General features: G+C 39.8%; 1 protein-coding gene across 1 annotated transcript in view; it reads left to right on the top strand.

Moving 5' to 3' along the window:
* Positions 1-22,271, top strand: part of nmd3 (NMD3 ribosome export adaptor) — a 54,097-nt gene extending 31,826 nt beyond the window's left edge. Inside the window, exons 10-16 of the mRNA XM_041205992.1 lie at positions 1,307-1,424; positions 6,512-6,657; positions 10,177-10,289; positions 11,458-11,530; positions 17,921-18,027; positions 20,842-20,912; positions 21,528-22,271. Of these exons, the coding sequence (XP_041061926.1) occupies positions 1,307-1,424; positions 6,512-6,657; positions 10,177-10,289; positions 11,458-11,530; positions 17,921-18,027; positions 20,842-20,912; positions 21,528-21,661 (762 nt within the window). The 3' untranslated portion in view covers positions 21,662-22,271. The remainder of the gene's footprint in view (positions 1-1,306; positions 1,425-6,511; positions 6,658-10,176; positions 10,290-11,457; positions 11,531-17,920; positions 18,028-20,841; positions 20,913-21,527) is intronic.
* The last annotated feature ends 3,429 nt before the right edge of the window (positions 22,272-25,700 follow it).

The following is a 25,700-nucleotide window of genomic DNA, read 5'->3' as shown; positions in this document are numbered from 1 at the left end:
CTGAAGGCGTAGGGGCATGTTAGTGCGGTGGTGAAAAAGGCATATCAATTGAGGCATAGATTACAAAAGTAGGGAGGTCATGTTGGAGTTGTATAGAACCTTGGTGGGGCCACAGCTGGAGTACTGTGTGCAATTCTGGCTGCCACATTATAGGAAGGATGTGATTACTCTGGAGGGGGTGCAAAAGAGATTCACCAGGATGATGCCTGGGATGAAACATTTAAGTTATAAAGAGAGGTTGGATAGACTTGGGTTGTTTTCGTTGGAGCAGAGAAGATTGAGGGGCGACCTGATTGAGGTGTACAAGATTGAGGGGCATGGACAGGGTGGATAGGGAGCAGCTGTTCCCCTTAGTTGAAGGGTCAGTCACAAGGGGACATAAGTTCAAGGTGAGGGGCAGGAGGTTTAGGAGGGATGTGAGGAAAAACTTTTTTACCCAGAGGGCGGTGACGGTCTGGAATGTGCTGCTTGGGAGGTTGATGGAGGCGGGTTGCCTCACATCCTTTTAAAAAGTACCTGGATGAGCGCTTGGCACGTCATAACATTCAAGGCTATGGGCCAGGTGCTGGTAAATGGTAGGTAGGTCAGGTGTTTCTCACACGTCGATGCAGACTCGATGGGCTGAAGGTCCTCTTCTGCACTGTGTGATTCTGTGATCCTGTCTGTGATTCATGGTTTTAATTTCCAAGTGTGTGGATGCTTCATTGAGGTGACTTACAAAAATATAGCTCAACGTCTCACTAGAACAGGATTTCTAATTTGTGTAAAGGTACTATACTAATGACTCCGCATGCTCCTCTTCTAAAAGCATGGTTTGAGGCTATAAATAAATTCACTTAGTTGTGTATCAGTCATGCTGGCCTTTGAAATTTTTTTTTCATGTTATACAAAGAGTAGTGGTTTACAAGCTGTTCATGACATTCTAATCTTATAATTGGAGTCTATGGGTTGCCTAAGACTAAGAAGTTTGTCAGCTTACTGGATTTGTCAACAGCCTAGGGAATAATTTCCATTGTTAACATGGTTGTTTTTTGGCAACTGTTCATTCTATACATGTACTGCAGTTAGTATTCATTCAGTATGCATGTATCTCAGGGTGCACTGATCATTAACCCTAAAACAAAGATTTTTTAATGGAAAGCTCACATGAACATAATGCTGTAAACTGAAAAAAATTGACATATTTGTGGTCATAAAAAAAGTAGCAGATATTTAGTGGCTTGGTTTACATTATGGTCAGTATGAAGATGATAGAAATGTTCCTCCTAAGAAGGTTTAAAGGTTTTTTTTCCCTTTCTTTAAACAGGACAATTTAGTATGCCTGCCACCACGAGTAGCTCAGAGCCTTGGAAACATGAGCCAGATCTGCATTTGTGTTCGTGTGACCAGTACAATACATCTCATTGATCCTAACACCTTGCAGAGTAAGTTTCTGCAGCTCTTTTGCCTCATATTTGTACTGCAATATTGGCAAATAATTCTGCTTACATAAATATATACTTTACAGAGACTAAGTTGGAGGGTTTGTTGATGGTGTTTGTTTTCACATTTTAGCACTGCAGTAAATTAGTCGGGGGGGGGGTGAAATACCTTTTTGGCTGGTCTGGTGGCCCCCTAAACTTAGTTTTTGAATTAGTTTTAAATTGGACTTGTAGTTTACTAGATGAGGAATATAGCCTGGAAACTAGAAAGAGTGAACACGATAAGAGGGAAGAGAATCCAAGACGGATTGTTTTTAAATGTATTTAGTTCATTAAAAGTGCAGCATTTTAAGTCTAAGTGAATATTTAAATAAATCACTATTTAATCTCCTGTTGCTTTGCACATGGAGAATCAAGACCTTATCCAATTTACAGATCATTGAGTGCGGTTAACTGTATCCAGGTTGAGGAGAAGGGGAGAAGAATTGGGGAAGGCGGAAAGAGAGGAGTGGGGACACATGACAAAGATGAAAAAAGGGAGAGAGCAGTCTGAGAGAAGATGGGCGGGAAGGAAAGGCCGAGAGAGCCAGTAAACTTGCTCAGCAGGTGAGGCAGGGCTTGCGGTGAAGTAGTCTTCCCTTATCCAGTACAACTTTACTTTTTTGCTGGAGAATGGAGTTATTGTAAAATAATCTCCCCTCCCCTATGTCCTCCCTTATCAGCATGGGATGGAATGGGACAGAATTTCTTTAGTCTGGCCTGGCTTTTTGTTAATAATTGGGAAGGAGATCATTATAGTCAGCAGAAATACAATGTGTATAGAAACTTAGCAGAGGTATGTCAGTAATCTTATTTTCTTTCAAGCATTCATTATCACAGCAATTAACTTTAATTTCACTAACCTATCTTTGAATTCTTTGAGACAAAACTGCTTGATGGGAGGAAAGCTTGCACTGACAGTGGAAGCCCTCAAACATCCATCTTAACAAAGGGCTGTGGCTGCAACTTAAATTCTTGGCAATGGGAGGGAGCCACTTAAAAATTATAACTTCCATAGAGGGCATTATAGGTATTTTATATTACTGTAGAGATGCTACATCTTGCAAATCTGCATGGCAAGGTGTTTCTTGTTTGATGACATCCAGTGGCCATATATGGAATTGCAGGTAGAATTTAAAAGTCAGCATAGTACAGCAGATTGCTTTTAGCCAAGCCTGCACGTAGAAGCAGCAGGTTATGATTCTAAGCAGCTGTGATACTCCCTTGTGGCGTGGTCGTAATGAAGGCTCTGAAACAATTGTAGAATGTCTGAACAAATGCCCCTTTTTAAGAAAGGAAAAATGATGAGATGTTACATGCTTGAGGCTAGGCTAATGCTTTCCACTTGAGGTTTTGGTAGGGAGTGGTGTTTTTTGAAAAGAAAGGTGAGTTTGTGATTTATGGATGATCCTTTATATTGGTTAAAATGTTATGCTAAGCTTCTCGACATCTTGAAGAGGAAGTTGCTTATTATTTGGCCCTATCCTGAAGTAAGCTGTTGGAAATAATTATGTTTATAGAGCAACTAAGCTGCAGTTAGGTCAACAACGGCAAAGGTTTTTCACCTAACATCAATGTGACCGATTTAAAGTCAATCATGTAAAGCTTCATCTACAAACATACTGGTACTATAGATAGATACAGACACTTGACAATTTTTTTCACCTTATTCAGACTGGAACAAGTTCACCAACTTAACAGTAATATGTGATAGAGATTTTGTGTATATCAAGGTGCTTGCCCTAGAATTGCAATGATTGCAGTATTTCAGAGTTGAACTAGGATGTGGCACTCATGATTCATTGGCTGTGCCCATCCTTTGAAGAATATTGTGAAGGCAGCTTCAAGGTTGCAATCCAATGAAGGGATTCTGACATTGCAAGCGAAGAGCACAGCTTGAATACTTATGTATGTCAGATTTTAATTCTTTGTAAAGGAAATGTAATTTTGCTGTGAATAATTTAAACTGATGTAGCATAACATCGCAATTGCTTTGCAGGGAAGACTGTTGAAAAGTGACTAATAATTGAAAGCAGTGCTCACAATAAGGTGCAATTTAGGGTTGTTTATGACAATTATGATGCAGAATAGTGGCTGATTTCTAGTGGGCTTCTGAGTTAGTATGCTGTTAATGCATATTGAGATGGCCTTGGGACCTTCCTCGTTTATAAAGCTTAATGCATTTATTCATTGATTTGTGCTGAGTTAGTGATCTCATGCAAGGCATTAGTGTGAACTTAGGAGCAGAAGTAGGCCATTCAGCCCTTTGAGCCTGCTGCGCCATTTAACTAGATCCTGGCTAATCGTCTACCTCAAAGCCATTTTCCTGTGCTATCCCATATCCCTTGATGTCATTAGTACCTAGAAATCTAGCAATCTCTGTCTTGAACATACTCGATGATTGAGCTTCCACAGCCCTCTGGGGTAGAGAATTCCAAAGATTCACCACCCTCTGAGTGAAGAAGTTCCTCCTCATCTCAGTCCTAAATGGCTTGCCCTTATTCTGAGATTATAGACTACCTCTGGTCAAGGTTAAACAAGGTTTGTTGGAAAATGTACATGAGGACAGGATCAATGTTAACTCTGATGCCACTATTGTGACTTTAAAGCTGACTGGCAATCAAATATGGGTGAGTTATTGTAAGAATGTCAGTGTCCATGAAACTATTCAGCATGAATCACTGCTTCAGGAGACAAGAAGAGGAAATACTGATTAAATAAAGAGGCAGAAAATAAAAATACTGCAGTTGCTGGAAATTTGAAATTCAAACAGAAAATGCTAGAAATACTCAGCAGGTCAGGCAGCATCTGTGGGGAAAGGAAAATAGGATTAACGTTTTGGTCGATGCCCACTCATTAGAACCACGTTGTCGATCTCAAGCACCACTCTGCCTTCCTGCCTTGACGGATGCTGTCTGTTCAGCTTGAGTGTTTTCATCTCTGAAATAATTTTTGTTAATTTTTTAGATGGCCTGTTTTGGGGTGTGGATATTGAAAGCAAGGCTTCTAATACTTTAATGATACTTCTATACTGTAGACCTCTGTTGCAATAGAAGATGCTTTTTTGTACTACAGATATTGCTGCACAATGTTTCCTTATTCCGACTAACAATAGAAAAATCTCTGGGGGAATTGAAAGGAGGTGTTAACATTTCACCCCAGTAAGACCGTTTTCTAATGCAAGATAACCTTTTTATTTTATTTGTTCGTGGGATGTCAGCATCATTAGCAAGACCAGAATTTCTTGCCGATCCCTAATTGCCCCTGAGAAGTTGGTGGGGAGCTGCCTTCTTGAATCGCTGCAGCCCTTTTAATATTCATTTGTGGGATGTGGGCTTTGCAGGCTGGGCCAGCATTTATTGCCCACCCTTAGTTGCCCTTGAGAAGGTGGTGTTGAGCTGCCACCTTGAGCTGCTGCAGTCCATGTAGTGTAGGAACACCCGCAGTTAGGAAGGGAGTTCCAGGATTTTGACCCAGCGACAGCGAAGGAACGGCGATCTATTTCCAAATCAGGATGGTGAGTGATTTGGCGGGGGACTTCCAGGTTGTGGTGTTCCCATCTATCTGTTGCCCTTGCCCTTCTAGATGGTAATGGTCATGAGTTTGGAAGGTGCTATTGAAGGAGCCTTGGTGAATTCCTGCAGTGCATCTTCTAGATGGTACACACTGCTGCTATTGTGAGTTGGTGGTGGAAGGAGTGAATGTGGATGTGGTGCCAATCAAGCGGGCTGCTTTATTCTGATTGTTGTGGGAGCTGCACTCATCCAGGCAAGTGGAGAGTATTCCATCACATCCTGACTTGTGCCTTGCACAGGCTTTGGGGAGTCAGGAGGTGAGTTACTTGTCGCACAATTCCTAGCCTCTGACCTGCTCTTGTAGCCACAGTATTTATATGGCTAGTCCAGTTCAGTTTCTGCTCAATGATAACCCCCAGGATGTTGATAGTGGGGGATTCAGTGATGGTAATGTCATTGAACATCAAGGGGCAATGGTTGAATTCTCTCTTGTTGCAGATGGTCATTGCATGTGATGTGAATGTTACTTGCCACTTGTTAGCCCAAGCCTTGATATAGCCCAGGTCTTGCTGCATTTGGACGTGGACTGCTTCAGTATCTGAGCAGTCGCAAATGGTGCTGAACATTGTGCAATCATCTGCGAACATCCTTCTGATCTTATGATGGAAGGAAGGTCATTGGTGAAGCAGCTGAACATTACCATGAGGACTTCTTGAGTGATGTCCTGGAGCTGAGATGATTTACCTCCAACATCCACAGCCACCTTCCTTTATGGTAGGTATGACTTTGACCAATGCAGAGTTCCCCCCCCGATCCCATTGACTCCAGTTTTGTTTGGGCCCTTGATGCCACACTCGGTTAAATGCTACCTTGATGTCAAGGGCAGTCACCCTCACCTCACCTCGGATGTGATATAGGTACACCCACAGCGCTATTGCGAAGGGAGTTCCATGTTTTTAACAACATTTTCTGTTTTATGTTGTAGGCTACTTTAGAATGGACCTGAGCAGTTTGCTGTGGGCATTAGTAAAGCAAACTTGGAGTAGCTATGGACATTTAAAACAATAGCTGGCTAAGATGGTGTGTTGAACATCATTCCCTCTCCCAATTTGTCATTTTAAACCCTTTGGTTGTGTCAACATTTTCCTCTACTCTAAATCAACTGTGTTGCTTGTAGTTTTTGAAGTGTTTATTTCGTATTTTTAAAAAACTTTTTGTAATTATAGTAGCTGTATTATTTCATTGGAGAACTGGTTAGCTCAGTTGGCTAGATGGCCAGCGTGTGGTTCAGAATAATGCCAACAGCACAGGTTTAATTCCCGTTCTGCCTGTGGTAGACTTGGGACCTTCTCTGAGAGTGTAAGGCAGTGGCAAACCGCCACTGACAAAAGCTGCTAAGAAAACAGATCAGAATGAAGCATCTGCTGACAATGAGCCAAGGACTTGTGACGTGATTCTTTGTGTAGCAACATGGAAATGAGTGGCACAATAGATGGGGTTGAAATGTCCTAATTTGCCTTTTTTAATCACTTGCAGTTGCTGAAATTGATGGCTCTACTTATTGGCGCTACCCCTTTTACAGCCTTTATCAACCTGGGCAGCTGGAGGAGTTTATTGTAATGGATATTGACATAATTGGAGACTGCAAGCGTGTTCCTGGTACAGGCACAAAATCCACCCGAGTAAGTAAACAGATAATCTTTGAAGAGGTGTGAAATTTTCCTCTTGGGGTCTAAGAAAACCAAGTTCTCTTGTAGAAAACTTTTGTGAAGTTTTCTAGAGCATTGTCAGAAATATTGAAGGAAGAAATAAAAACATAATCTTCCAAACTAGCAGGCATTCAGTCGTGTTCTACTGTGTTTATATGTATTAGATATTTTTTCTTTATTGGCAGGCCCTTGGGTTGATACTAAAATTCAATTATTCAGAGAGATTTTACTATTCTCATGGAGTTGAATTTAAAAATTTGCAAACTTCCATAAAACTCACTTCACTTTTTTCTGTAGTTAGCTTTATAGTCACCAAGTAGACCTTTGTTGCATAGTTAAAACAAATCTACCTTAAATTTAGTGCATCAGCACATATGTTTAACATTGTGGGGGATCAGTTAGCTCATTTGACTAGATGGCTAAAGTCTGCGGTATGACATCAATGGCGCAGACTCAATCCTCACACTGTTTGTGGCAGTTCATGGAGGCCTGCAACCTTGCCTTGTCCCATGCTTGCGAAGTGGTGCATCTCAGGTTATATATAACTAATTGTGTGTCTCTCTCTAAAGGAGAGAAATGTATATGGTCCTTTGTGGTCTATAGCTAATTACCAATTCTTAATACTAACGGGTCTGAACTTTAATATTTTCTGCATTGACCGTTTAGGTTTAAAGAATCTGCCTCTTGGGTGGCAATGACTGGTGAAGCTGTGCTGCTGTTCTTTTAATGGGCATTTCAATTAAGTATTTGATGTTCTAGGAATTAAGTAATCATGCGGTAGAGCAAAACTGTATTTTAGCAGAGAAGTGTTAATTACTGATAGCCTATTAAACCTACAGACCTTTTAGACAGTTTGAGGGGGAAAATATGACCATAATAGAGAAAAAATAAAATTGAGAAATGGTGTGGCATATATTAATACATTTATACTGCATTGAAGATCTCAATGTAAGTGGGAGCCTCGTATTGATTTCTTGTTAAGAACTTACTGATTTGGGGAATGCAGGACTCCACACACAACTCAAACACAAAGGGGCATTAATCATAAAAAGGCAGCATTGTGGAGAGATTATGGTTGAAACAATTGAGATGTTTTTTTTTCCAATCACTAAAATGATGAGTGAGTTGGTGAGTATCCAAATTTGTTTTAACTTCAAAAGCTTATTTTTTTTGGGTCTGGCTTTGCACCATCTGCTTTCATCGTGCAACTATATCTCATCATTTGAGGTGTGAGACCATCTTTTTCAGGTCATTGCTGATATACAACGGCTTGAAGCAATGGCTATACAGTTAAAAGGAGTCTGAACTTAGATGCTCTAATAGTCAGTCATTCAGAAAGGCCACATCAGTAATAGGACAGAAAACTGAGATTACAAAACAGACAGGCTAGCACTAATTTGATGGATACAGTTTACTGGTTTTAGCTATCTTTGTTAATGTAATGTAGGAGCTTGATTTTGTAACTGACTCAGAACTGATAATTGCTTCTTGGACTGGTGACATTTGACATCGCTTCAACTTCTGCAAACCACAATGTATTATGGTTCCCAAGAGCTTTTGGGAGCAGCCTTTGACCAAACATTATAGAGAGCCTCAGCATTACCATCAGTAAAATAATTGCAGAAGATGCAACACTTGCACCTCCCTTCTCATGGTCCAAGGCTCCAAACGCTGCTTTCAGGTGAAGCAGCTCACTTACACCTCCTTCAACTTGGTCTAATGTATTCGCTGCTCTTAATATGGTTTCCTCTACATTGGAGAGACTACATGCAGACTGGGTGACCGCTTTGCGGAACACCATCATTCAGTCCGCAAGCATCACCCAGACCTTCCTGTCACTTGCCATTTCAACGCATCATCTTTCTCTCCCGCCCACATGTCCATTCTTGGCAATGTTCCAGTGAAGCCCAACGCAAACTGGAGGAACAGCACCTCATCTTCTGCAGCTTCAGACTATGAACTCCCTCCTCCATCTTTACCCCTTTTTAAATCTAATTTTTAAATTTTTATTTTTATTTTTAATCCTTTATCATTTATCCCACACCACAGGGTCATCTGTCACTTGTTTCTGTGTTGCACTTTCAGAGCGCTGACCTTTGTTCTGCTATTAACGCATTGTTATCCTACTTTTATGCCTCTTTCAGCATCTTCTTTAGCCTTTACACTACCACTAAAACTCCCTTTGTCTTGTGTCCATGACATCTGTGTCAATCTCCCCTGAGCTCCCACCTATTTTGCTCCACCTGCTCCGATCCCTCTTACACGGTATAAAATCTATCATATTTCTGTTTTTCTTCAGCTCTGAAGAAGAGTCATACGGAGTCTCTTAACACTATTTTCTCTCTCCGCATATGCTGTCAGACCTGCTGAGTTTTTCCAGCATTTTCTGTTTTTATTTCAGATTTCCAGCATCCACAGTATTTTGCTTTTATCTAAGTAAAATAACAACATAGTTTCACAACAATTATACTTCCTAATGAAAAATTTTTGTTGAATGTATTGATAGAGAAGTTGTATAGATTATTGTATGTGCACTTTTTAAAAAAAAAAATCCAAAATCAAAATGCAAGCGCCCTGCTGCAAATGTTTTCTAATAATTGTGACTTCTTGTTGGTTTTAAAGTGCTTAGGTTATGTTTTGTTATTTCCATCAATTGTATTTGTTCACTTGTATGCAGAAAGCACAACTTTAAAACTCGCAGGAAAGCAGAGCCTTTTATATGTCTTTTTTTGTTTTCCTTTTTTGATTTTTTTTGTCTAGCCCATTTGTAACTCTGATTTGGCCTAGAACCTTGCATCCTATAACCTAAAGGTCATAGCCTTTTGGTGACAGAATATCAGCAATGCTTCCCTGTTTCTTCTCAAGTGAAGATTTACTCACCAGTAGTACACTGAGCATTAGTTAAAAATGTTTTGGATTTGGCATCACTGCAAGCAGACAAACATGGGCCTTCTAGAAATGAAGCAAAAGCATCACCTGATACTGGAATGCTGCTTTTCATGTTCTTAAATTAGGATGTCGTGGTGCTACTTTCTTCAAAGCTACTGATAGTATTTTAATAATAAGCTACTGTCTCTCAACTGTTGTTCCACAGTAAATTTTTCAATGTGGAGCCAGAAGGTTACTTTTCTGACTATACTATCTGCTATAAAGAATGTTCTAGGTTTTTAATGCAGCACATACTAATTATGCATTTCAATAAGTAGAATAAATAGGTTCAACTGCTTTGTATTCCATTAGCAAATTTTTTAATACCTTTCTCATCTTGCACTTCTGCACGTGCATAAAATTTGCAGGACATATTTCTGAATGTTACTGTAAATATTGCAAAGTAAATAGGCAAAAATGCAATGAATCGCAGCACATTTTTTTATTGTTTCTCTGTAGCTAAACTAATCTTCTGTGGAAATTGTTTCCTTCAAAGATAATTCTTTTTCAAACTATTAAGTTGTGATTTTGCTTGTAACATTATTTTTTCAACTTTTATTCCAGCATACATTGGCTGAAGTCTGGGTACAGAAAACATCTGAGATGGACACTAACCAACAATACTATTGTCGTACTCATTTGGGACATTTGCTTAATCATGGGGATCTGGTGTTGGGGTCAGTAATTTTCCATAGAAAGGCAGCTAATTTAAGAATTGTAAAGCACTATGAATTAAGATGTGAATTGTGTTCATTAGAATACAATTTGAAGCACATTTTAAAATGCATATACTAAAAGCTGAGAATCTTTTTGTTTTCTTCCAGAAACTACTTATTTGACTTTTGCTTCTCTTAAGTCTATGTATGGCCCTTGTGCATTTCATTCAAGTGTGATATTGATGCATCTAATATTAAACATTTTGCATATGGTGTGCACTTTCCACATTAAGTTTTCTGTGTTTTATCATATGGAATGTCCTTTGTAGTAATTGGCTGTTGCACTGTAATTGCTGTTCACCTGTTATTAAGTGGTGTTCTTGCGTATGTTACCCAAATCTGTCTGCGATTTTGTTTTAATAAGAACATTAAAAAAATTAAGGAGCAGGCATAAGCCATTTGATCCTCCTGGCTTGCTCCACTATTCAAAAATCGTAGCTGGTTTTCGACCTCAATTGCATGTTCCTGCCCTGATACTCCTTAATTCCTTTAAATTCCAAGAAACCACCAATTGCGGTCTTGACTGAAGTCCATTAATATTCATATCAATAGCATCCACAGCTCCCTGTGATAGGGAATGCCAAAGATATATATTTTTTAAAAAATTTCCTTGCTTATTTTCAATGTGTTTAAATGTGCTTTTTTCACTTGATTCTTTAGTGCATCCACAACCATTCATTCCTAAGTCACCCGACAAATCTGCGCTGTCTCATTCTAGATTTAGTCCTTGGGTTGCAACCTACCTGCAACCCACAAAAAGATCATATTAATACATCAAATGCTTTAACAAATTAAGATTCTTGAATATTGCTGAAAAAAGAGCAATATTAAAAATTAAGAATATCTTAAATTTAAGTAACCTTAAACAGACTTTGTTTCCTTTATTTAAATCTGCCTTTCACATTGGTGCAAATGTTGCAATAAAGCTACAGGGGATATGATCATGGCAAAATAACATATCCCCTGACAAAATGAGTTAGCCAAGGCAGCTCTGCAAGTATTTAAAATAAATATATGATTGCACCGAAACCAGTGTAAGAATATGTTTGCTGAATGAAATGGGAATTAAGTTGGTTTATGCACTTATAGTAAAAACATATATTTAAATAAAATGATTTTTGATTTTTAGGTTTGATCTGGTTAATTCAAACCTCAATGATGAGTATGTGAACAAAATGAATCCTCAACATGTTCCTGATGTGGTAAGAAATACCCTCACACAGTAATTAAGAATATAAATAATTTTGTTAACCATCTTGTTTTGAAGAAATGAAGTTGATTTTTTGAAAAATAAAAGCAAATGCATTCTTAGTAAATAGAGGATATTGTATAGGAAATTAATCAGTTGATTGTGTATTCCACTAATGAATCAAACATATTGCTGATATTAGAGAGTAAGTATTATTTTGAAAATTCTCCATTCTGAAACACATCAATCCAAAATACTTTACCTAGTTTACTCTTTGCTTTATTCCCTGGATGTTTTGAAACATTGAGAAATCATGTTAATATTTAAATGTTATTTTATTTGTTTATGGATGTATAAAAGTTACATTTATAGCCCATGTCTAGTTGCTCTGAGAAGGCAATGATTGGTTTTTTCCTTTAATTATTGTTGTCCTTGTGCTTCCACCTTGTTGGATTAATATCCTGGAATTTCATAATCAACAACAGTGAAGGAATGGTGGTATTTGACTTGGAGGGGATCTTATTGCTGCTTGTCGCAGAATTGCAACTATAATTTACTTTTTAAAAAAATCATCAGTATTGATAATGCTGAAGTACAATAAGAGAAAGAAATGTAATTGATTTCATTTTTGCACATCTCAAGTCTTTTCTTCTTAGGCAGACCCTTTGAGTCGAGGATGATTTACCTCCACTCCAGTTTAGTGGGATCTGAGATGGCTGAAAAGTCCAATTCTCTGATGCCTTGACTTCACCTGTGCGTGTTCCTGGTGAAGTCTTTGCTGTCTTCTGCATTTTGGTTGGTCACAGGCCAGGCACTCCCATGGGTTGGTGAAGCTGTTTGACATATTGAGGGATGTTTTGGTGAAATCTGTAAAGCGTTTCTGTCGTTTTGTGAGTCTCCTGCCGTGAACAAGAGTAGAGCAGTTACTTTGGGAGTCTGGTGTCAGACATACAAACCTTATGTCCTGCCCAGCAGAGCTGGTTTTGAGTAATTGGCACCTCAATGCTGGGTTTGTTGACTTGGTAGGGGACACTGTTGTTAGACTGCCTGTCTTGTCACTGGAATTAGAAGATCTTGCAAAGGCACCACAGGTGCTTTGAGGAGCCTGCTGTAGGTTGTCCGAGTCTCCAAAGTATATAGGAGTGCAGGGATCACTGCTGCCCAGTAAACCATAACTTTGGTCTCGACTTTTGAGATCCTGGTCCTCAAATACCCTTTTCCTCAGTCGGCCGAAAGCCAAGCTGACCCATTGGAGGTGATGATGAATTTTGTCACCTATGTCCGCCTTTGTTGAGAGGAGGCTCCCAAGGTAAGGAAAATGTTCGGTGCTTTTTGAGGGTATACTTGAAGCGTTTCTACAACCCTCCTGGGGCTGGTTTGCTGTGTCGAAACTCCGCGTAGAGCACTTGTTTCAGGAGTCTCGAGTCAAGCATAGACAATATCTAGGCTTGGGCTGACAACTGGCAAGTAACATTTGCACCACACAAGCGTCAGGCATGGACAATATTTAGGCTTGGGCTGACAACTGGCAAGTAACATTCGCACAACACCATGCCTAACCATCTCCAACAAGGGAGAATCTAGCCATCATCCCATGACGTTCAATGGCATTACCATTGCTGAATCCTCCACTATCAACATCCTGGGGCCTACCATTGACCAGAAACTGAGCTGGACTAGCCATATAAATACTGTGGCTACAAGGATGGGTTAGAGGCTAGGAATCTTGCAGTGAGTACCTCACCTCCAGACTCCCCAAAGCCTGTCCACCATCTACAAGGCACGTCAGAAATCTGATGGAATATTCTCCGCTTGCCTGGATGAATGCAGCTCCACGACACTCAAGAAGCTTGACACAATCCAGGGCAAAGCAGCCTGCTTGATTGGCACCCCTTCTACAAACATTCACTCCCTCCACCACCGACAAACAATGGCAGCCGTGTGTATTATCAAGATGCATTGCAGAAATTCACCTTAAGCAGCATCTTCCAAACCCACAAACAGTACCATCTAATAAGGACAAGGGCAACAGATATATGGGACCACCACCACCTGGAAGTTCCCTTCCAAGTCACTCACCATCTTGACTTGGAATTATATCGCCGCTCCTTCAATGTCACTGGGTCAAAATCCTGGAGCTCCCCCCCTAACAGCACTATGGGTGTACCTACACCACTTGGACTGCAGCAGTTCCAGAAGGCAGCTCTCCACCACCTCTCAAGGGCAGTTAGCGATGGGCAATAAAAGCTGGTCTAGCCAGTAATGCCCACATCCGTTTTTTTAAAAAAATCTATCCCTTTGGGTAATTTCTTGGAGGTGAGGTGCAGTGAGGAAGATGGAGAGCCTTGTTTGACCCCAATCTGCACTGCAGAAGGTTTGTGATGGTTCTGTTGGTGAGGATAATGGCTTGCATGTCATCATGGAGTGGTAACAAATTTTTGAGTGCAGCCACCTTTTGAGGAGGATACTCCATAAGTCTTCAGTCAAAGACTTTCGTGAGGTCAGGGGGAAAAAAGACCAAGTATAGTGGTTGGTACTGTTCCTTGCATTTTTCTTGAATTTTCCATGCTGTGGTGCTTCTCAATGGGCGAAAACCACACTGCAACCGAAGGAGCTCTTCGGCCACTAAGAGGTGGCAATTGAGGATCCTTGCAATGGTCTTCCTTGTGCCAGACGGCAGGGAGACTTCTCTTTTAGTTATGGTAATCGGACTTGTTTCCCTCCTCGAGTATAGTCGCACGACACAACGTCCCTCAGATCATCCGGCATACAGTCTTGCCAGGTGAAAGATATGAGGTTGTGCAGCCGTGCCAGCAGTGCATCACTGCCGTATTTCAGAATATCGACAGAGATGCCATCTGCTCCAGTGGCTTTGTTGTTTTTCATTTGTCAAATGGCTTTTTCAGCTTTTCTCTGGATCAGGGTGATGCCAAGTCTAAGCCATACAGGTTATTGAGAAATGGAGTTGAGGGCATTCACGTGGAAGTGAGTCGGGGCTGAAGAATTCTTCAAAATGTTCTCTCCAGTGAGCACTGACTGCCTCCCTGTCTTTGAGTTCCCCTTCATGTTAGGGTTTCAGCAGGGTTGGCCCTTGAGTGCTTGGGCCATAGATTGTCCTGGAGAAGCCGTTGGTGCCTGAGTTGTTGGATCTCCTGCGCTCTTTCTACCTAACATTGTTTTTTATGTCATGGGTTTTATGCTGTACAGCTGCTTCCATGTGGCTGTCAGACTGTTGTTTTTCCCTTGAGGTGTGAAGATGTTTTGAATCTGTGAAAGCTTTGCACTTATGTTCAATTAGGTCCTGTATCTCTTGGTGATTTTCATCAGGCCAATCATGATATTTCCTGTTAGGCAGACCAAGAACCCCTCTGCATGCCCTTTTTTAATGGTGGACTTTAGGGTCGATCAGGCACGAAGGGTATACTGTAGCTCTTGGTGGCTGGAGGTTGAGAGGTTGGCAGTGAGGTGCGGTCTGAGAAGGGCCGCCTTGGCAGGATCTTTGGGGCCTTCGATGTTCGTTTTCTTGCAGCATTGCTTCTGTTGCCTTGGGGGCCAGGCAGATGGGAAATGGTAAATCAGTTAAGGCAGTGATTGATCCAGCAGTTGTTGACACCTGTTATGACATGCGTGATGTGGATATCTTTCTGATCCCTTAGCTCGAACACTGACAGGTGCCAGGTCTGAAATGTGGGTATTGCCATAAGGTCTTGTGCTTGTCTCACTGGTGGAAATAGGATGTTGGTTTTGACAAGGTCATGTTCTAGAAATTTTGTCAATAGGAGGACTTCATTGGAGCTTGCTTTCCCTACTCCTTCCTTGCCAATTACACCCTTTCAGAGATGCGCTTCCTTCCCAACCCTGGCATTGAAATCTCTGAGGAGAATCAGTTTGGCTCCTGTTGAGACTCTGACTAGGGATTCTTCAAGATTGGTTTGAAATCCTTCCTTGCCCTTGGTGGTTATCTTGGGAGGGGGGCGTATGAGCTGATGGCAGTGGCATGCTGATTCCTCATTCCAGTGAGAGCCAGGCAGTCACAAGTGGGAGTTACTGAGATGCCAGACAAGCTCATTTGTGATTGTGATGCCCATCTCTGGAGGCATTTTTCTTCTGGAAGGCTCTTCCAAAAAAAGGTATACCTGCCACCTTGCTCCTTCAGTTGGCCATCTCCTGAACGTTATGCCTCACTTAGGGCAGCAGTGTGGATGTCGAGGCACCTGATTTCCCAACCTATGATCGCAGTGAGGCACTCAGACCTGTCACTTCTGGGGTTATCCGTGAGGGCCCTGACATTACAGGCCCCAAAATTTATCTTGACGAGTGGAAAACGCCTGTTAGTGATTTTTTTTTTTTAAGCTTTGGGTGCTTATTGCACCACATAGTCTCAGCAGAGTGGGGCCCTGGTCCAATGGCAAGGGAGTTCCAAGATGATTGGAATCTAGCTATGCTGTGAGACATTAGCAAATTAGCATGATCATATGGAGGTGTGTATATGGTCATAGGGACATAGGTTACTTGTGCCCCCTGACCTTCATCCAACCCTGCACCTTCCCTTTCCATCCCCACACCAGACTTCTTCCACCCGCAATGAGCCCTCACCCTCCCAGGTTCTTGCTGCAATAACCTCCCTATCCTCCGCCTCCCTCAGATTTTCTCTTCCTTCTTCAGGACCTGCCCATTCCTTGCTCTAACCCCCCGCAAGAGTCTTCCCCCAAGAGTCTCTTCCCCCCCCCCCCCCCCACACACACACACACACACACACACACACACACACACACACACACACACACACACACACACACACACACACACACACACACACACACACACACACACACTCTCTTGCTGTAGTAGAGAGGTCCTGTCTGCCATCCTCTGTTTTTCAGCCTTCCCCTCCCTCCCCTCCTGTTCTCCCTGCAGTCCCCTCATTCCTGCTCCTAGCTATTCAACCCTGTGAGGGGGCTACATCAGGGTCACTCTTTCCCCCTCTGGGGCGGTGGACTCGTCGCTGTTGCTGATTCTCAAGCACAATAAATCTGTGTTGCTAATAATGCTCTAGATGCAAATGGGCTAAGTAGTTTGTTTATGATAGTCAAGCCTTGGGATACCAAATTTGAATAAGTTGTCTGAAATAAAGATTAAATTCTACCTAGGGTGTTGCGCAATATTTATTTGCAACTCTCATACAGTAGGTTTACATGTTCATTCAATTTTTATATTTATGTTAGAGTATGTAATGAGCATATTTAATGAACATCTGGAGAAGGGAAGGTATACAGGGGCCAATCTACCTATTTTGGATTGCGGGAAATGCACCTAATAAATAAGAGCTGTTGGACTGAGCAAGGGGAGCTTTGCAGTGTTGTGAGGCTATGAAGTACACTGTGAATTAGTGACTGAACCAAACTGCACGCCAACGTTTAAGGGTAGGCTAGGAAAGGAGTTATAAGTATAAGAACAATGGATAGCACACTGGTCAGTTCTGCTGTTTGAGCGATAAACACCAACGTGTGCAGGTTCGCACAAATGGCTTCTTTCTGTGTTGTAAGTTCTATGTAATTCTGTGCATAATGGATGTCATAACAGCAGGTGATGGAATACAATTGAAGAATATTGGGAGGATGTTAGGCCACTTGCCTTGTGGGAGCTGGGGATTGGGGTGGGCAGTTAAATGTATTGTAAGATTGTAAGAATTACAAGAGGATTACTTAATGTGTTAAAATTATTGAAGATGTGACTATTCAGTTTCCAAATATTTTTGCACCAAATTCACCCATCATTCAAAAAAATTACAGGCAGTTCATTATAATCAGCATGTATCCATTATAAGTTCCTTGTTCTTATTCCTACTTGTGTAATATGCAATTCTTTTACTAATGTTCTTGTATAGTAGTGAAGTGAATCACTAGTATAGAAGTGGAGCAGCAGTCTGGTTTACTTTAGTTTTCCTATATTGCTCAACCTATCATCATGTTCATTGTTTGAGACAGTGCAATTTACTTTCCCAAATTTCTCTATATTGCCTCTTACTCTTTTAACAAGATTCTTAACCCTTTTTGATTTGGCATTTATCACAACCTTTTTTCATTTTCTTCTTCCTACATAACACCCACTCTTTTCCCCAATCTTACAAAAATGTGTCTGTGTTTTATATGTGGATGGTGTAGTTGAAATGATAGTTGTTCAGTTAAATTTTTTAATATGTCTTTTCTAATGATGAAACTTTGAGAAATTTGGAGCATGTTGTAGTTTAGGATGAACTGAAGTAAACCAACTGATTTCAAATCAAGATTTCCTAATTAAATAAAGGAATATTTTTCATTTTGCTACATAGATATGTGGATTGATGTGAATATCAGATAACCAATTATTTATGACTGCCTACCCATGATACATTTTCCTGTAGGTATTGATTAAAAAGAGTTATGATCGGGGTAGGAGGCAACATCGTAGGAACTGGAAGCTTAAAGAACTGGACAAGGACCATGAGGATTTGGGAACAGATGAAGCAAAGTATAGTCTAGTTTTTCTTTTCTCTCTCTTCAGATCACAGTACAATAGATTTATGGGGCTATTACTTTGAAAGTAACTTGAAAGCTAATGAAAAAATGTGTTCGTAAATTCTGCAGCATCAAATCTAAATATGCCAACCCAAGCCATTTTGGAAAAGATTGCATGGTAGACTGTAGATATATGTGCAAAACGTTCTTATTAGTATGCCTTGAGTGTTTACACATTCAGATCGTTCTTGCTGTCTCCTCAGGAAAACCAGGAGCTGAACAAGTGACATTTACATTGTAACTTTCCTTAAGATAAAAGTAACAATTATTTGGAGTTATGAAAATACTTCACTTTTGAAAGATAATTGGGCAAATATGTGAAAAATTTATTTAAGGAAATGCCACCACAGGGTTAACCTTGACCTATATTGGCATAAGTTTGGCCTTTTTTAAAAACCAGTTTTAAAAATGATATTACCTGATTTAAGTGTGACATTAGTCAGCAAAATAGTTTGTATTTGTAAGGGTCTGGATTTTGCGGTTGCAATGCCTGTGAAAATACTTCACTGTGATCGGCTGTTTACGCTACTTGATGTCGTCATTGCTGCTGGACATCTGGCAAACCCTTTGATTTGGTGCCAGATTAAAAATGACACTGGGAAGGGGAAATCCAAGCGACAGAGATCACTAGACCTTTGTGGGCAACTTTCCTCAAGGTCAGCAGTGAATGAAGTTGCTTTGTTGTTGACTGCAAAATCTAGCCCTATGTTGTGTGATACGATATAAAAAGCCTGCTAGACTACTTTTTCAGAGGTCATTAAGCCTTTGGATAATAAGGAAATGGCAGACTTGTTAAATAATGACATTGTATGTTTTCACAATGGAAGAGGAGAACAAAATATCAGCAGCACAAGGGAACCTAAAGTAAGTCAAAGGGAGGAACTGAATAGGTCTAATATAAGTTTTTTTTAAAAAAAGATACTGGATGAAATAATGCGGTTTGAGATCTGGTGTCCTCACTAGGGTTTTAAAAATTGGCACGGAAATTAAAGTTTTCCACATCTTTAGATTTGGGGACTATGCTTTTGGATTGGAAAATTGCAAATGTCACTCCATTATATAAGAAAGGAATGAGGAGTTAAATCAGGTAATAACATAAATTGTGCAGATGCTACAAGAATTTATCATCAGGGACATAGGACTGAATTTTCGTGGAGTCAGGGAGATTCTGTGGACCATTTAAAAAATGGTAGCTGGGACCCAATTCCGGGATTCCAGACCCCAGCTTTCACCCTGCACTCCTGACCTGGCTGGCTCCATTGTAGATATCGGTATCTCCTAGTCCACCACAATTTTCATGGAGTTGGGACAGCTTTTCAAAGTGTCGTGGTTCATGGCCTCTCTGAGGTGCATAACTCATAGTTTGGATGAGGGAACCGTTTGAGCGGTCAGATCAAAAGATCTTGCCCATGCCAAGCTATGACACTTGCATGCCCATTTACCTTGTTTACAGAACCAATGTACCCTATAGTAGTAATAGCATGTGTGCAAAAGCTTTTCAAAAATAACTGTCATTCGTTCATAACTTCTCTAGTTTTAAAAGAAATGGCTTTTACTGTAGCCCTAGAAAAATATCAATCATCCAGACTTTGAAAGTTTCAAACTATAAGCATTTTGACCTTTTTATCTTGTGTAAATAAACATTGTGCAATTGACAGAACCACAGAGAAAGAGCTGTCAGTCAAGCAATGTTTCCTTTGTGCGCAACTGTTAAAACAGACTAATGGATGTCTGGGCTCTCAGGCAAACCTCCCTCATTATGCATTCTTAATGGTGAGAGACTAGAAACTAGGGAGAAACAGAGGTTGGGTTGTCCACTCAAAGTTAGTTTATAGGTACAGAAAGAAATCAAATAGGCTCATGTGATGTTGTCTTTTATCTAAGGGTATTGGAATTCAGAAGTGAGGAAATGATACTTTAGTTAAGCATTAGGCAAAGCCTTGTTCAGACCCCAGCCAGATCCTGCTTTCAGATAGGTATATTGTTCTTGGAGAGTTTGCAATGCCGATGCACCATATTTGATACCAAGTCTTAAATAAGTTGCATAGGTTTGGCTTGCATTCCTTTGAGTTTAGAAGGTTGAGGGTGATTTGAGCAAGATATTAAAATAGTTCTAAAGAGGAAGGTACAGAAAAACTGTTTCCTCTGATGGAGAAATCCAGTAGGATGGTGTAATCTTGAAAGTAGACCTCGATTTAGTAGTGAAATCATGGAGCACTTTTTCACTTGAGGATAGCAAAAATCTGGAACCCACTCAAAAGTTGTTGTACCTGAGGCAATTGAAGTTTTGAAACCTGAGCAATATAACTCGATATTCATACCCAACAATCTATGCAGAAAAGGCCGGTGAGCTGAGCTGAGTTGAGGTACAGATTAATCATAATTAATTGCATGGCAGAACATGCTGAAGATGCTGAATGACCACCTCTTGTTCCTATAAGTCAGCCATGCTGTGTGGGACGAAAATCAAAAGTAGGTTAGAGGGGGAAGGAGTGGCAGGAACCAGCTGATTTTTTAAACAAAAATATGGTAGCTTCAATGGTCACCTTTTCTGGTGCTTGCCTAGAGTTACAAGATTTATTGAATTTAGTTTGAGAAATTGCCATGGTGGAACAAGCACATACCTAAGCATTGTTAGTCTAAAAATCATAAACATACACTCTTACAAACATCCATATGTAAAGCAGGAAAGTATGGGGAAACTGGACTGTGTGATACTCAAATGAGGTAATGAATATGAAATAACAAAATTTTCTGTACATTATAGACAATACTTGGAATTCCTTGAAGACCTTGAAGATGATGATATCATTAGGAAGAATGTCAATATTTATCGCGGTGAGTTTCACACTGAGGTTCATGCAAAAATGATCTAAACGGTATTGATATTATTGTGGAAAAAGAAGAGGAATGAATATTATTTTTAATCTTACTCATCCATCCCCAAATCTCTGTTTGGTAAAAATCTTTCTTGTAATTAATTCTGCAGCCTTGTGGAGCAATAACATCTCGAATTTGTCCAGTTTAGCACTAGGTATGGAAAGCATAATTTACCACAAGATGGCATCAGAGTGCTATCCATTGCTTGGGATTTAAGGGTGTAAAAATTTGGAAAATAGTTTCATAGTGCAAATATCTAGTGCATCAAAAATATTACTTGATTTCATACCTTGCAAGTTTCCACATTCACTATGGATCAGCTGTGTCTGTTTCTGAATCATGTATTGCAGGCAAACCTGACTGCAATGCACTATTTTGTTAACTGGTTATAACCTCACTGGTCAGAGACAGCATATTTGATCCAGAATCTTGTTAAAACTTTTATATTATTTAATATCATGTTAGTAAGGATTCAGACTGCTCCATTTGACACTGTTATATTCAAAATTGTAGTTACTAACATGATTATAGTAAATTTGATATCCTTTAAATACTAATAACTTCTGGTCATAGATTCCTCAAAAATTCCGGTTGAAAGTGATACTGATGATGATGGTGCTCCTCGGATCAGTTTAGCAGAGATGTTGGAGGACCTTCATATTTCTGTTGATGCCACGGGCGGTGAGGGAGCAGATATGATTGACTGAAGAAAGCTGCCTTGAAATTAAATGATTACATTGCTCATAAAAATGGTAACCCAAAACATGGTTCAACCTTATCTGCTGTATTAGTGGGACTCACTTTGTATAAAGATCTGACCTTTACATACATTCTGAAGTATCAGAACTCTGTCATGTGCAGAAGTGCATCTAGCCTAGCCAGCACAGTATGCTCATATTCTGGAATTAATATTTAACCTTGGAATTGATAGAAATTGAGTAAATGAAGTAATTTTTAGGTAATCTGTTAATGGGGAGCATACTAACTCAAGTTTGTATGTAAGTGTATATAATACATAATATATAGAAATTATAGAAATATAATATGCACACACACATCTAATTTCTGCCGACCTTTGAGACTTGTACTTAAATCCTATTCACAAAGTGTCTCTTTATCATTAAAGGATTAAATTAATCTTTGTTTCTATGTGCAAAGCTTTTAAAATAGATTCTTGGATCTGATGGCTTACAATATGAATTACTAATAACAATATACAATAATGTTTGCAACTTCAAAGTAGTGCAAAATTGTTGGTTTGAATATGTCTAATTCATAATTATATTAAAACATCTTAAAATAAAAAGTCAGATTAAAGGAACTATGTCACTGTCTCATTTCCCTGTGCTTGCCTTCCAAATAAAGTGCTTGCATTTCTACAGCTGCTTTCACGGTCTCAGGACGTCTCAAAGCAGTTCACAGCCAATTAAATGTTTTGACATGTTACTGTAATGTAGGAAATGCAGCAGCTAATTTGTGCACAACGACATCCAACAAACAGCAATGAGATAATCAGGCCAGTATATTTCTTGTTCTGGCCAACATTTATCTTTAGAACATTTGAACAAGAACTCTCCTGCTTCTTATCAAATACAGCCATGGGATCTTTTACATTCAGTTGAGAAGGCAAAGGAGATCTTGTTTTAACATCTCATTCAAAAGACAGCACGTTTGGCAGTGCACCCTTCCTCCATAACTGCACTGATGTATCATGGTAGATTATGCACTTAGTTCTCTGAAATGGAGCTTGAGCCATAATCTAGCAACTCAGAAGAGAGTGCTATGACTGAGTGAAGGCTGACACCTCCTTAGAAATGTGGCTGATTTTTTTAAGGTAATAAAATCATTGCATTAATTAGGATACAATGGTATTGCAGAATTAAGTAAACTATTTATATCTGAGTTCTCAAACTACATTCCTGCTTAATTAGCTACATGCTATTGAGCGAACCATTTGTTAATAGTATAGGGACTATTAACAGGGCAACAGGGTCTCTCTTCACAATTACAGTTTCTTAACCTTGGCATCATCCTGCTGAATCTATGCTGTGCATTTTGTAAAGCCTTAATGTTCTTTCTATAATGGAATACTCAGAACTGTATACAGTACTGTGTTTTGGATAAACTTACTACTGTACTACACTTGCGAGCTCTGCATATTACAAAAATGCTGTTAGCCTTTCCTGACTTCATGCACTTGCACATTGTCACGGATGCTTTAAAGGTGCTTTCCCAAAGTCACCCATGAACAATGTGTATGTATGTGAGTGTGTATATTTTACCCTTGGATTGAGTAATTCAATTTAAAAATAACCTAGCAGCAAAGTCTTTTTACTTAAACAGGAGAAGATTAGTTTATTTCACATTATATTACTCAGGAAGTTATCTAAGAAAAGATGAAGTTAGTAACGCATGCGCATAAAGATTAGTTACAAGTGAAGATAAAATAGTACTTATAAACATGAATCAAGTCTATTCAATATTCTGTTTAGGCCTGATATGTCTGAAGTGAAGGTCTGTAGGTTGAAGTGTCTGCAGCTGTGATGGTTTCCACTGTCAGATTGCTAGAGCTTTAACAGGTGAGGTTAGTAGATAGAATTAGGTTTACTTGGAAGTGAGAGCTTCCTTTCTTCTGTTCTGCAGATGTTACAGCTGGCCGATCGCCCTTTTCGATTGCTTTTATCTGCCTCTCCCTGGGTTGAAGCTGGTTCAAGATGGATCTGTCAAATAGGTTCAATTTTCCTGCTATGTATTTAGCAGAAAGCCAAGATGGTTGCAGTAACGTGATCTGGCACGCCAAGTCATCTTCTAAATAATACAAATGGTAATTCCATATAGCAATTCAAAGTCGTCTCATCTGCTGTGTTCAAAAGCGCTAAAGTTTTCATACCTTCAGGGAAAGCCATTGTCTGTTTTAGGACTCCATTGAATTTCAAAAATCTTTTCATGTTTGGGTATTTCTGCTCGAATCAACCTGAAGCCTTCTGGAAGCTTGACAACCTTGCAGTTGTAAAGCCAGGTGACCTGTGGCAGCCATTTTAAAGATCACCTATGTCCCTTTTAAAGAAAGGCATATGGGTTTTAAAAAATTTTCAATGTTCCCATGTCAGCTCAGCATGACAGCATATAAGTTCAGGGAATTATGTATTCGAGCCCCATGCCTTGGTTTATCCACAGCCTTCTGCATCTTTCAGTTGAGTGTATATTCTGATTCTTATTTTCCAACCAAAATGTATGACTTCATACTTATTTACATCAAAATGTTCCATTTTCCTTTGTCTTCCATTTTCCTTTCTGAAGTCTTTCACGTTTTTCTGTATGATTTGCCAAACTCCTTACTTACGTCTCTTGCAGGTTGAGTCGGTAGTTAGGAAGGCAAATGCAACGTTGGCATTTATTTCGAGAGGACTAGAATATAAAAGCAGGGATGTGCTGCTGAGGCTTTATAAGGCTCTGGTCAGACCACATTTAGAATATTGTGAAAAATTTTGGGCCCTGTATCTCAGGAAGGATGTGCTGGCCCTGGAGAGGGTCCAGAGGAGGTTCACGAGAATGATCCCAGGAATGAAAGGCTTAACATATGAGGAACGTTTGAGGACTGGGCCTATACTCGATGGAGTTTAGAAGGATGAGGGGGGATCTGATTGAAACTTACAGAATACTGAAAGGCCTGGATAAAGTGAAGGTGGGGAAGATGTTTCCATTAGTAGGAGAGACTAGGACCCGAGGGCACAGCCTCAGAGTAAAAGGAAGACCTTTTAGAACAGAGATGAGGAGAAACTTCTTTAGCCAGAGAGTGGTGAATCTATGGAATTCATTGCCACAGAAGGCTGTGGAGGTCAGGTCATTGACTGTATTTAAGACCGAGATAGATAGGTTCTTGATTGGTAAGTGGATCAAAGGTTATGGGGAGAAGGTGGGAGAATGGGGTTGAGAAACTTATCAGCCATGATTGAATGGCGGAGCAGACTCGATGGGCCAAATGGCCTAACTTCTGCTCCTATGTCTTATGGTCTCATCGGAATTTGCAGTTCAGGTTCTGACACCCAAATACAAATCATCTAAATTTCTAAGAATTAAAGTGAACCTAGCACAGAGCCCTGCCATACACCATTTCAAATCCTCCACTGTGAACAAGACTCATATACTCTACATCTTGTTACCTGTCTCTCGGTGTTGCTACATTTTGCTGTAACTGTGTACAACTGATTATTTCTTGGCTTCCTTTGAATTGGGCAGACCCTGCAGCAAAAATGTTTCGGATTTGGATAAATTTAGAGGAGGCAGAGAAAAAAAACACCCAACTTATCTTCTATTGAGATCAGTTTTAAATTCAGAGCTTGTTACTAATACTTGCAATGAATATTTGACGCCATTGCTTGACTGAACAACTGAACAAGCTTATTTCTTACTAGGGTGGATATGGTGAAGAAATATTATAGCTGTAATCAAGGTATCCATTATCGTAATAAAACATATGCAATGTTATTAGAACATTTTCTAGTCAGTTTTATTTATCACTTAAAAATTACAATTTCATTTGCAGTGTTAGCCCCAACTGCCCCCATTTAATATGCTTTGAAGATATGGGGAAAGTTAATCAAGGTGTCTTTCCTACTGTGTTTTGAATCAAGTGGCAATATGTCACTTTTTAATAAGGGGTAAGGGTGCACTATGGTTGTAAAAGTATTGTGTTCTTCAATGATTCTTGTTCTCCATGTTGCCAGTGAAATTGGTAAATACTGC

The sequence above is a fragment of the Carcharodon carcharias genome, chromosome 2, assembly GCF_017639515.1.
Source record: "Carcharodon carcharias isolate sCarCar2 chromosome 2, sCarCar2.pri, whole genome shotgun sequence".
Lineage (NCBI taxonomy): Eukaryota > Metazoa > Chordata > Chondrichthyes > Lamniformes > Lamnidae > Carcharodon > Carcharodon carcharias.
Note: the sequence above shows the minus strand (reverse complement) of the source record. Positions and strands in the feature narration are given on the sequence as shown.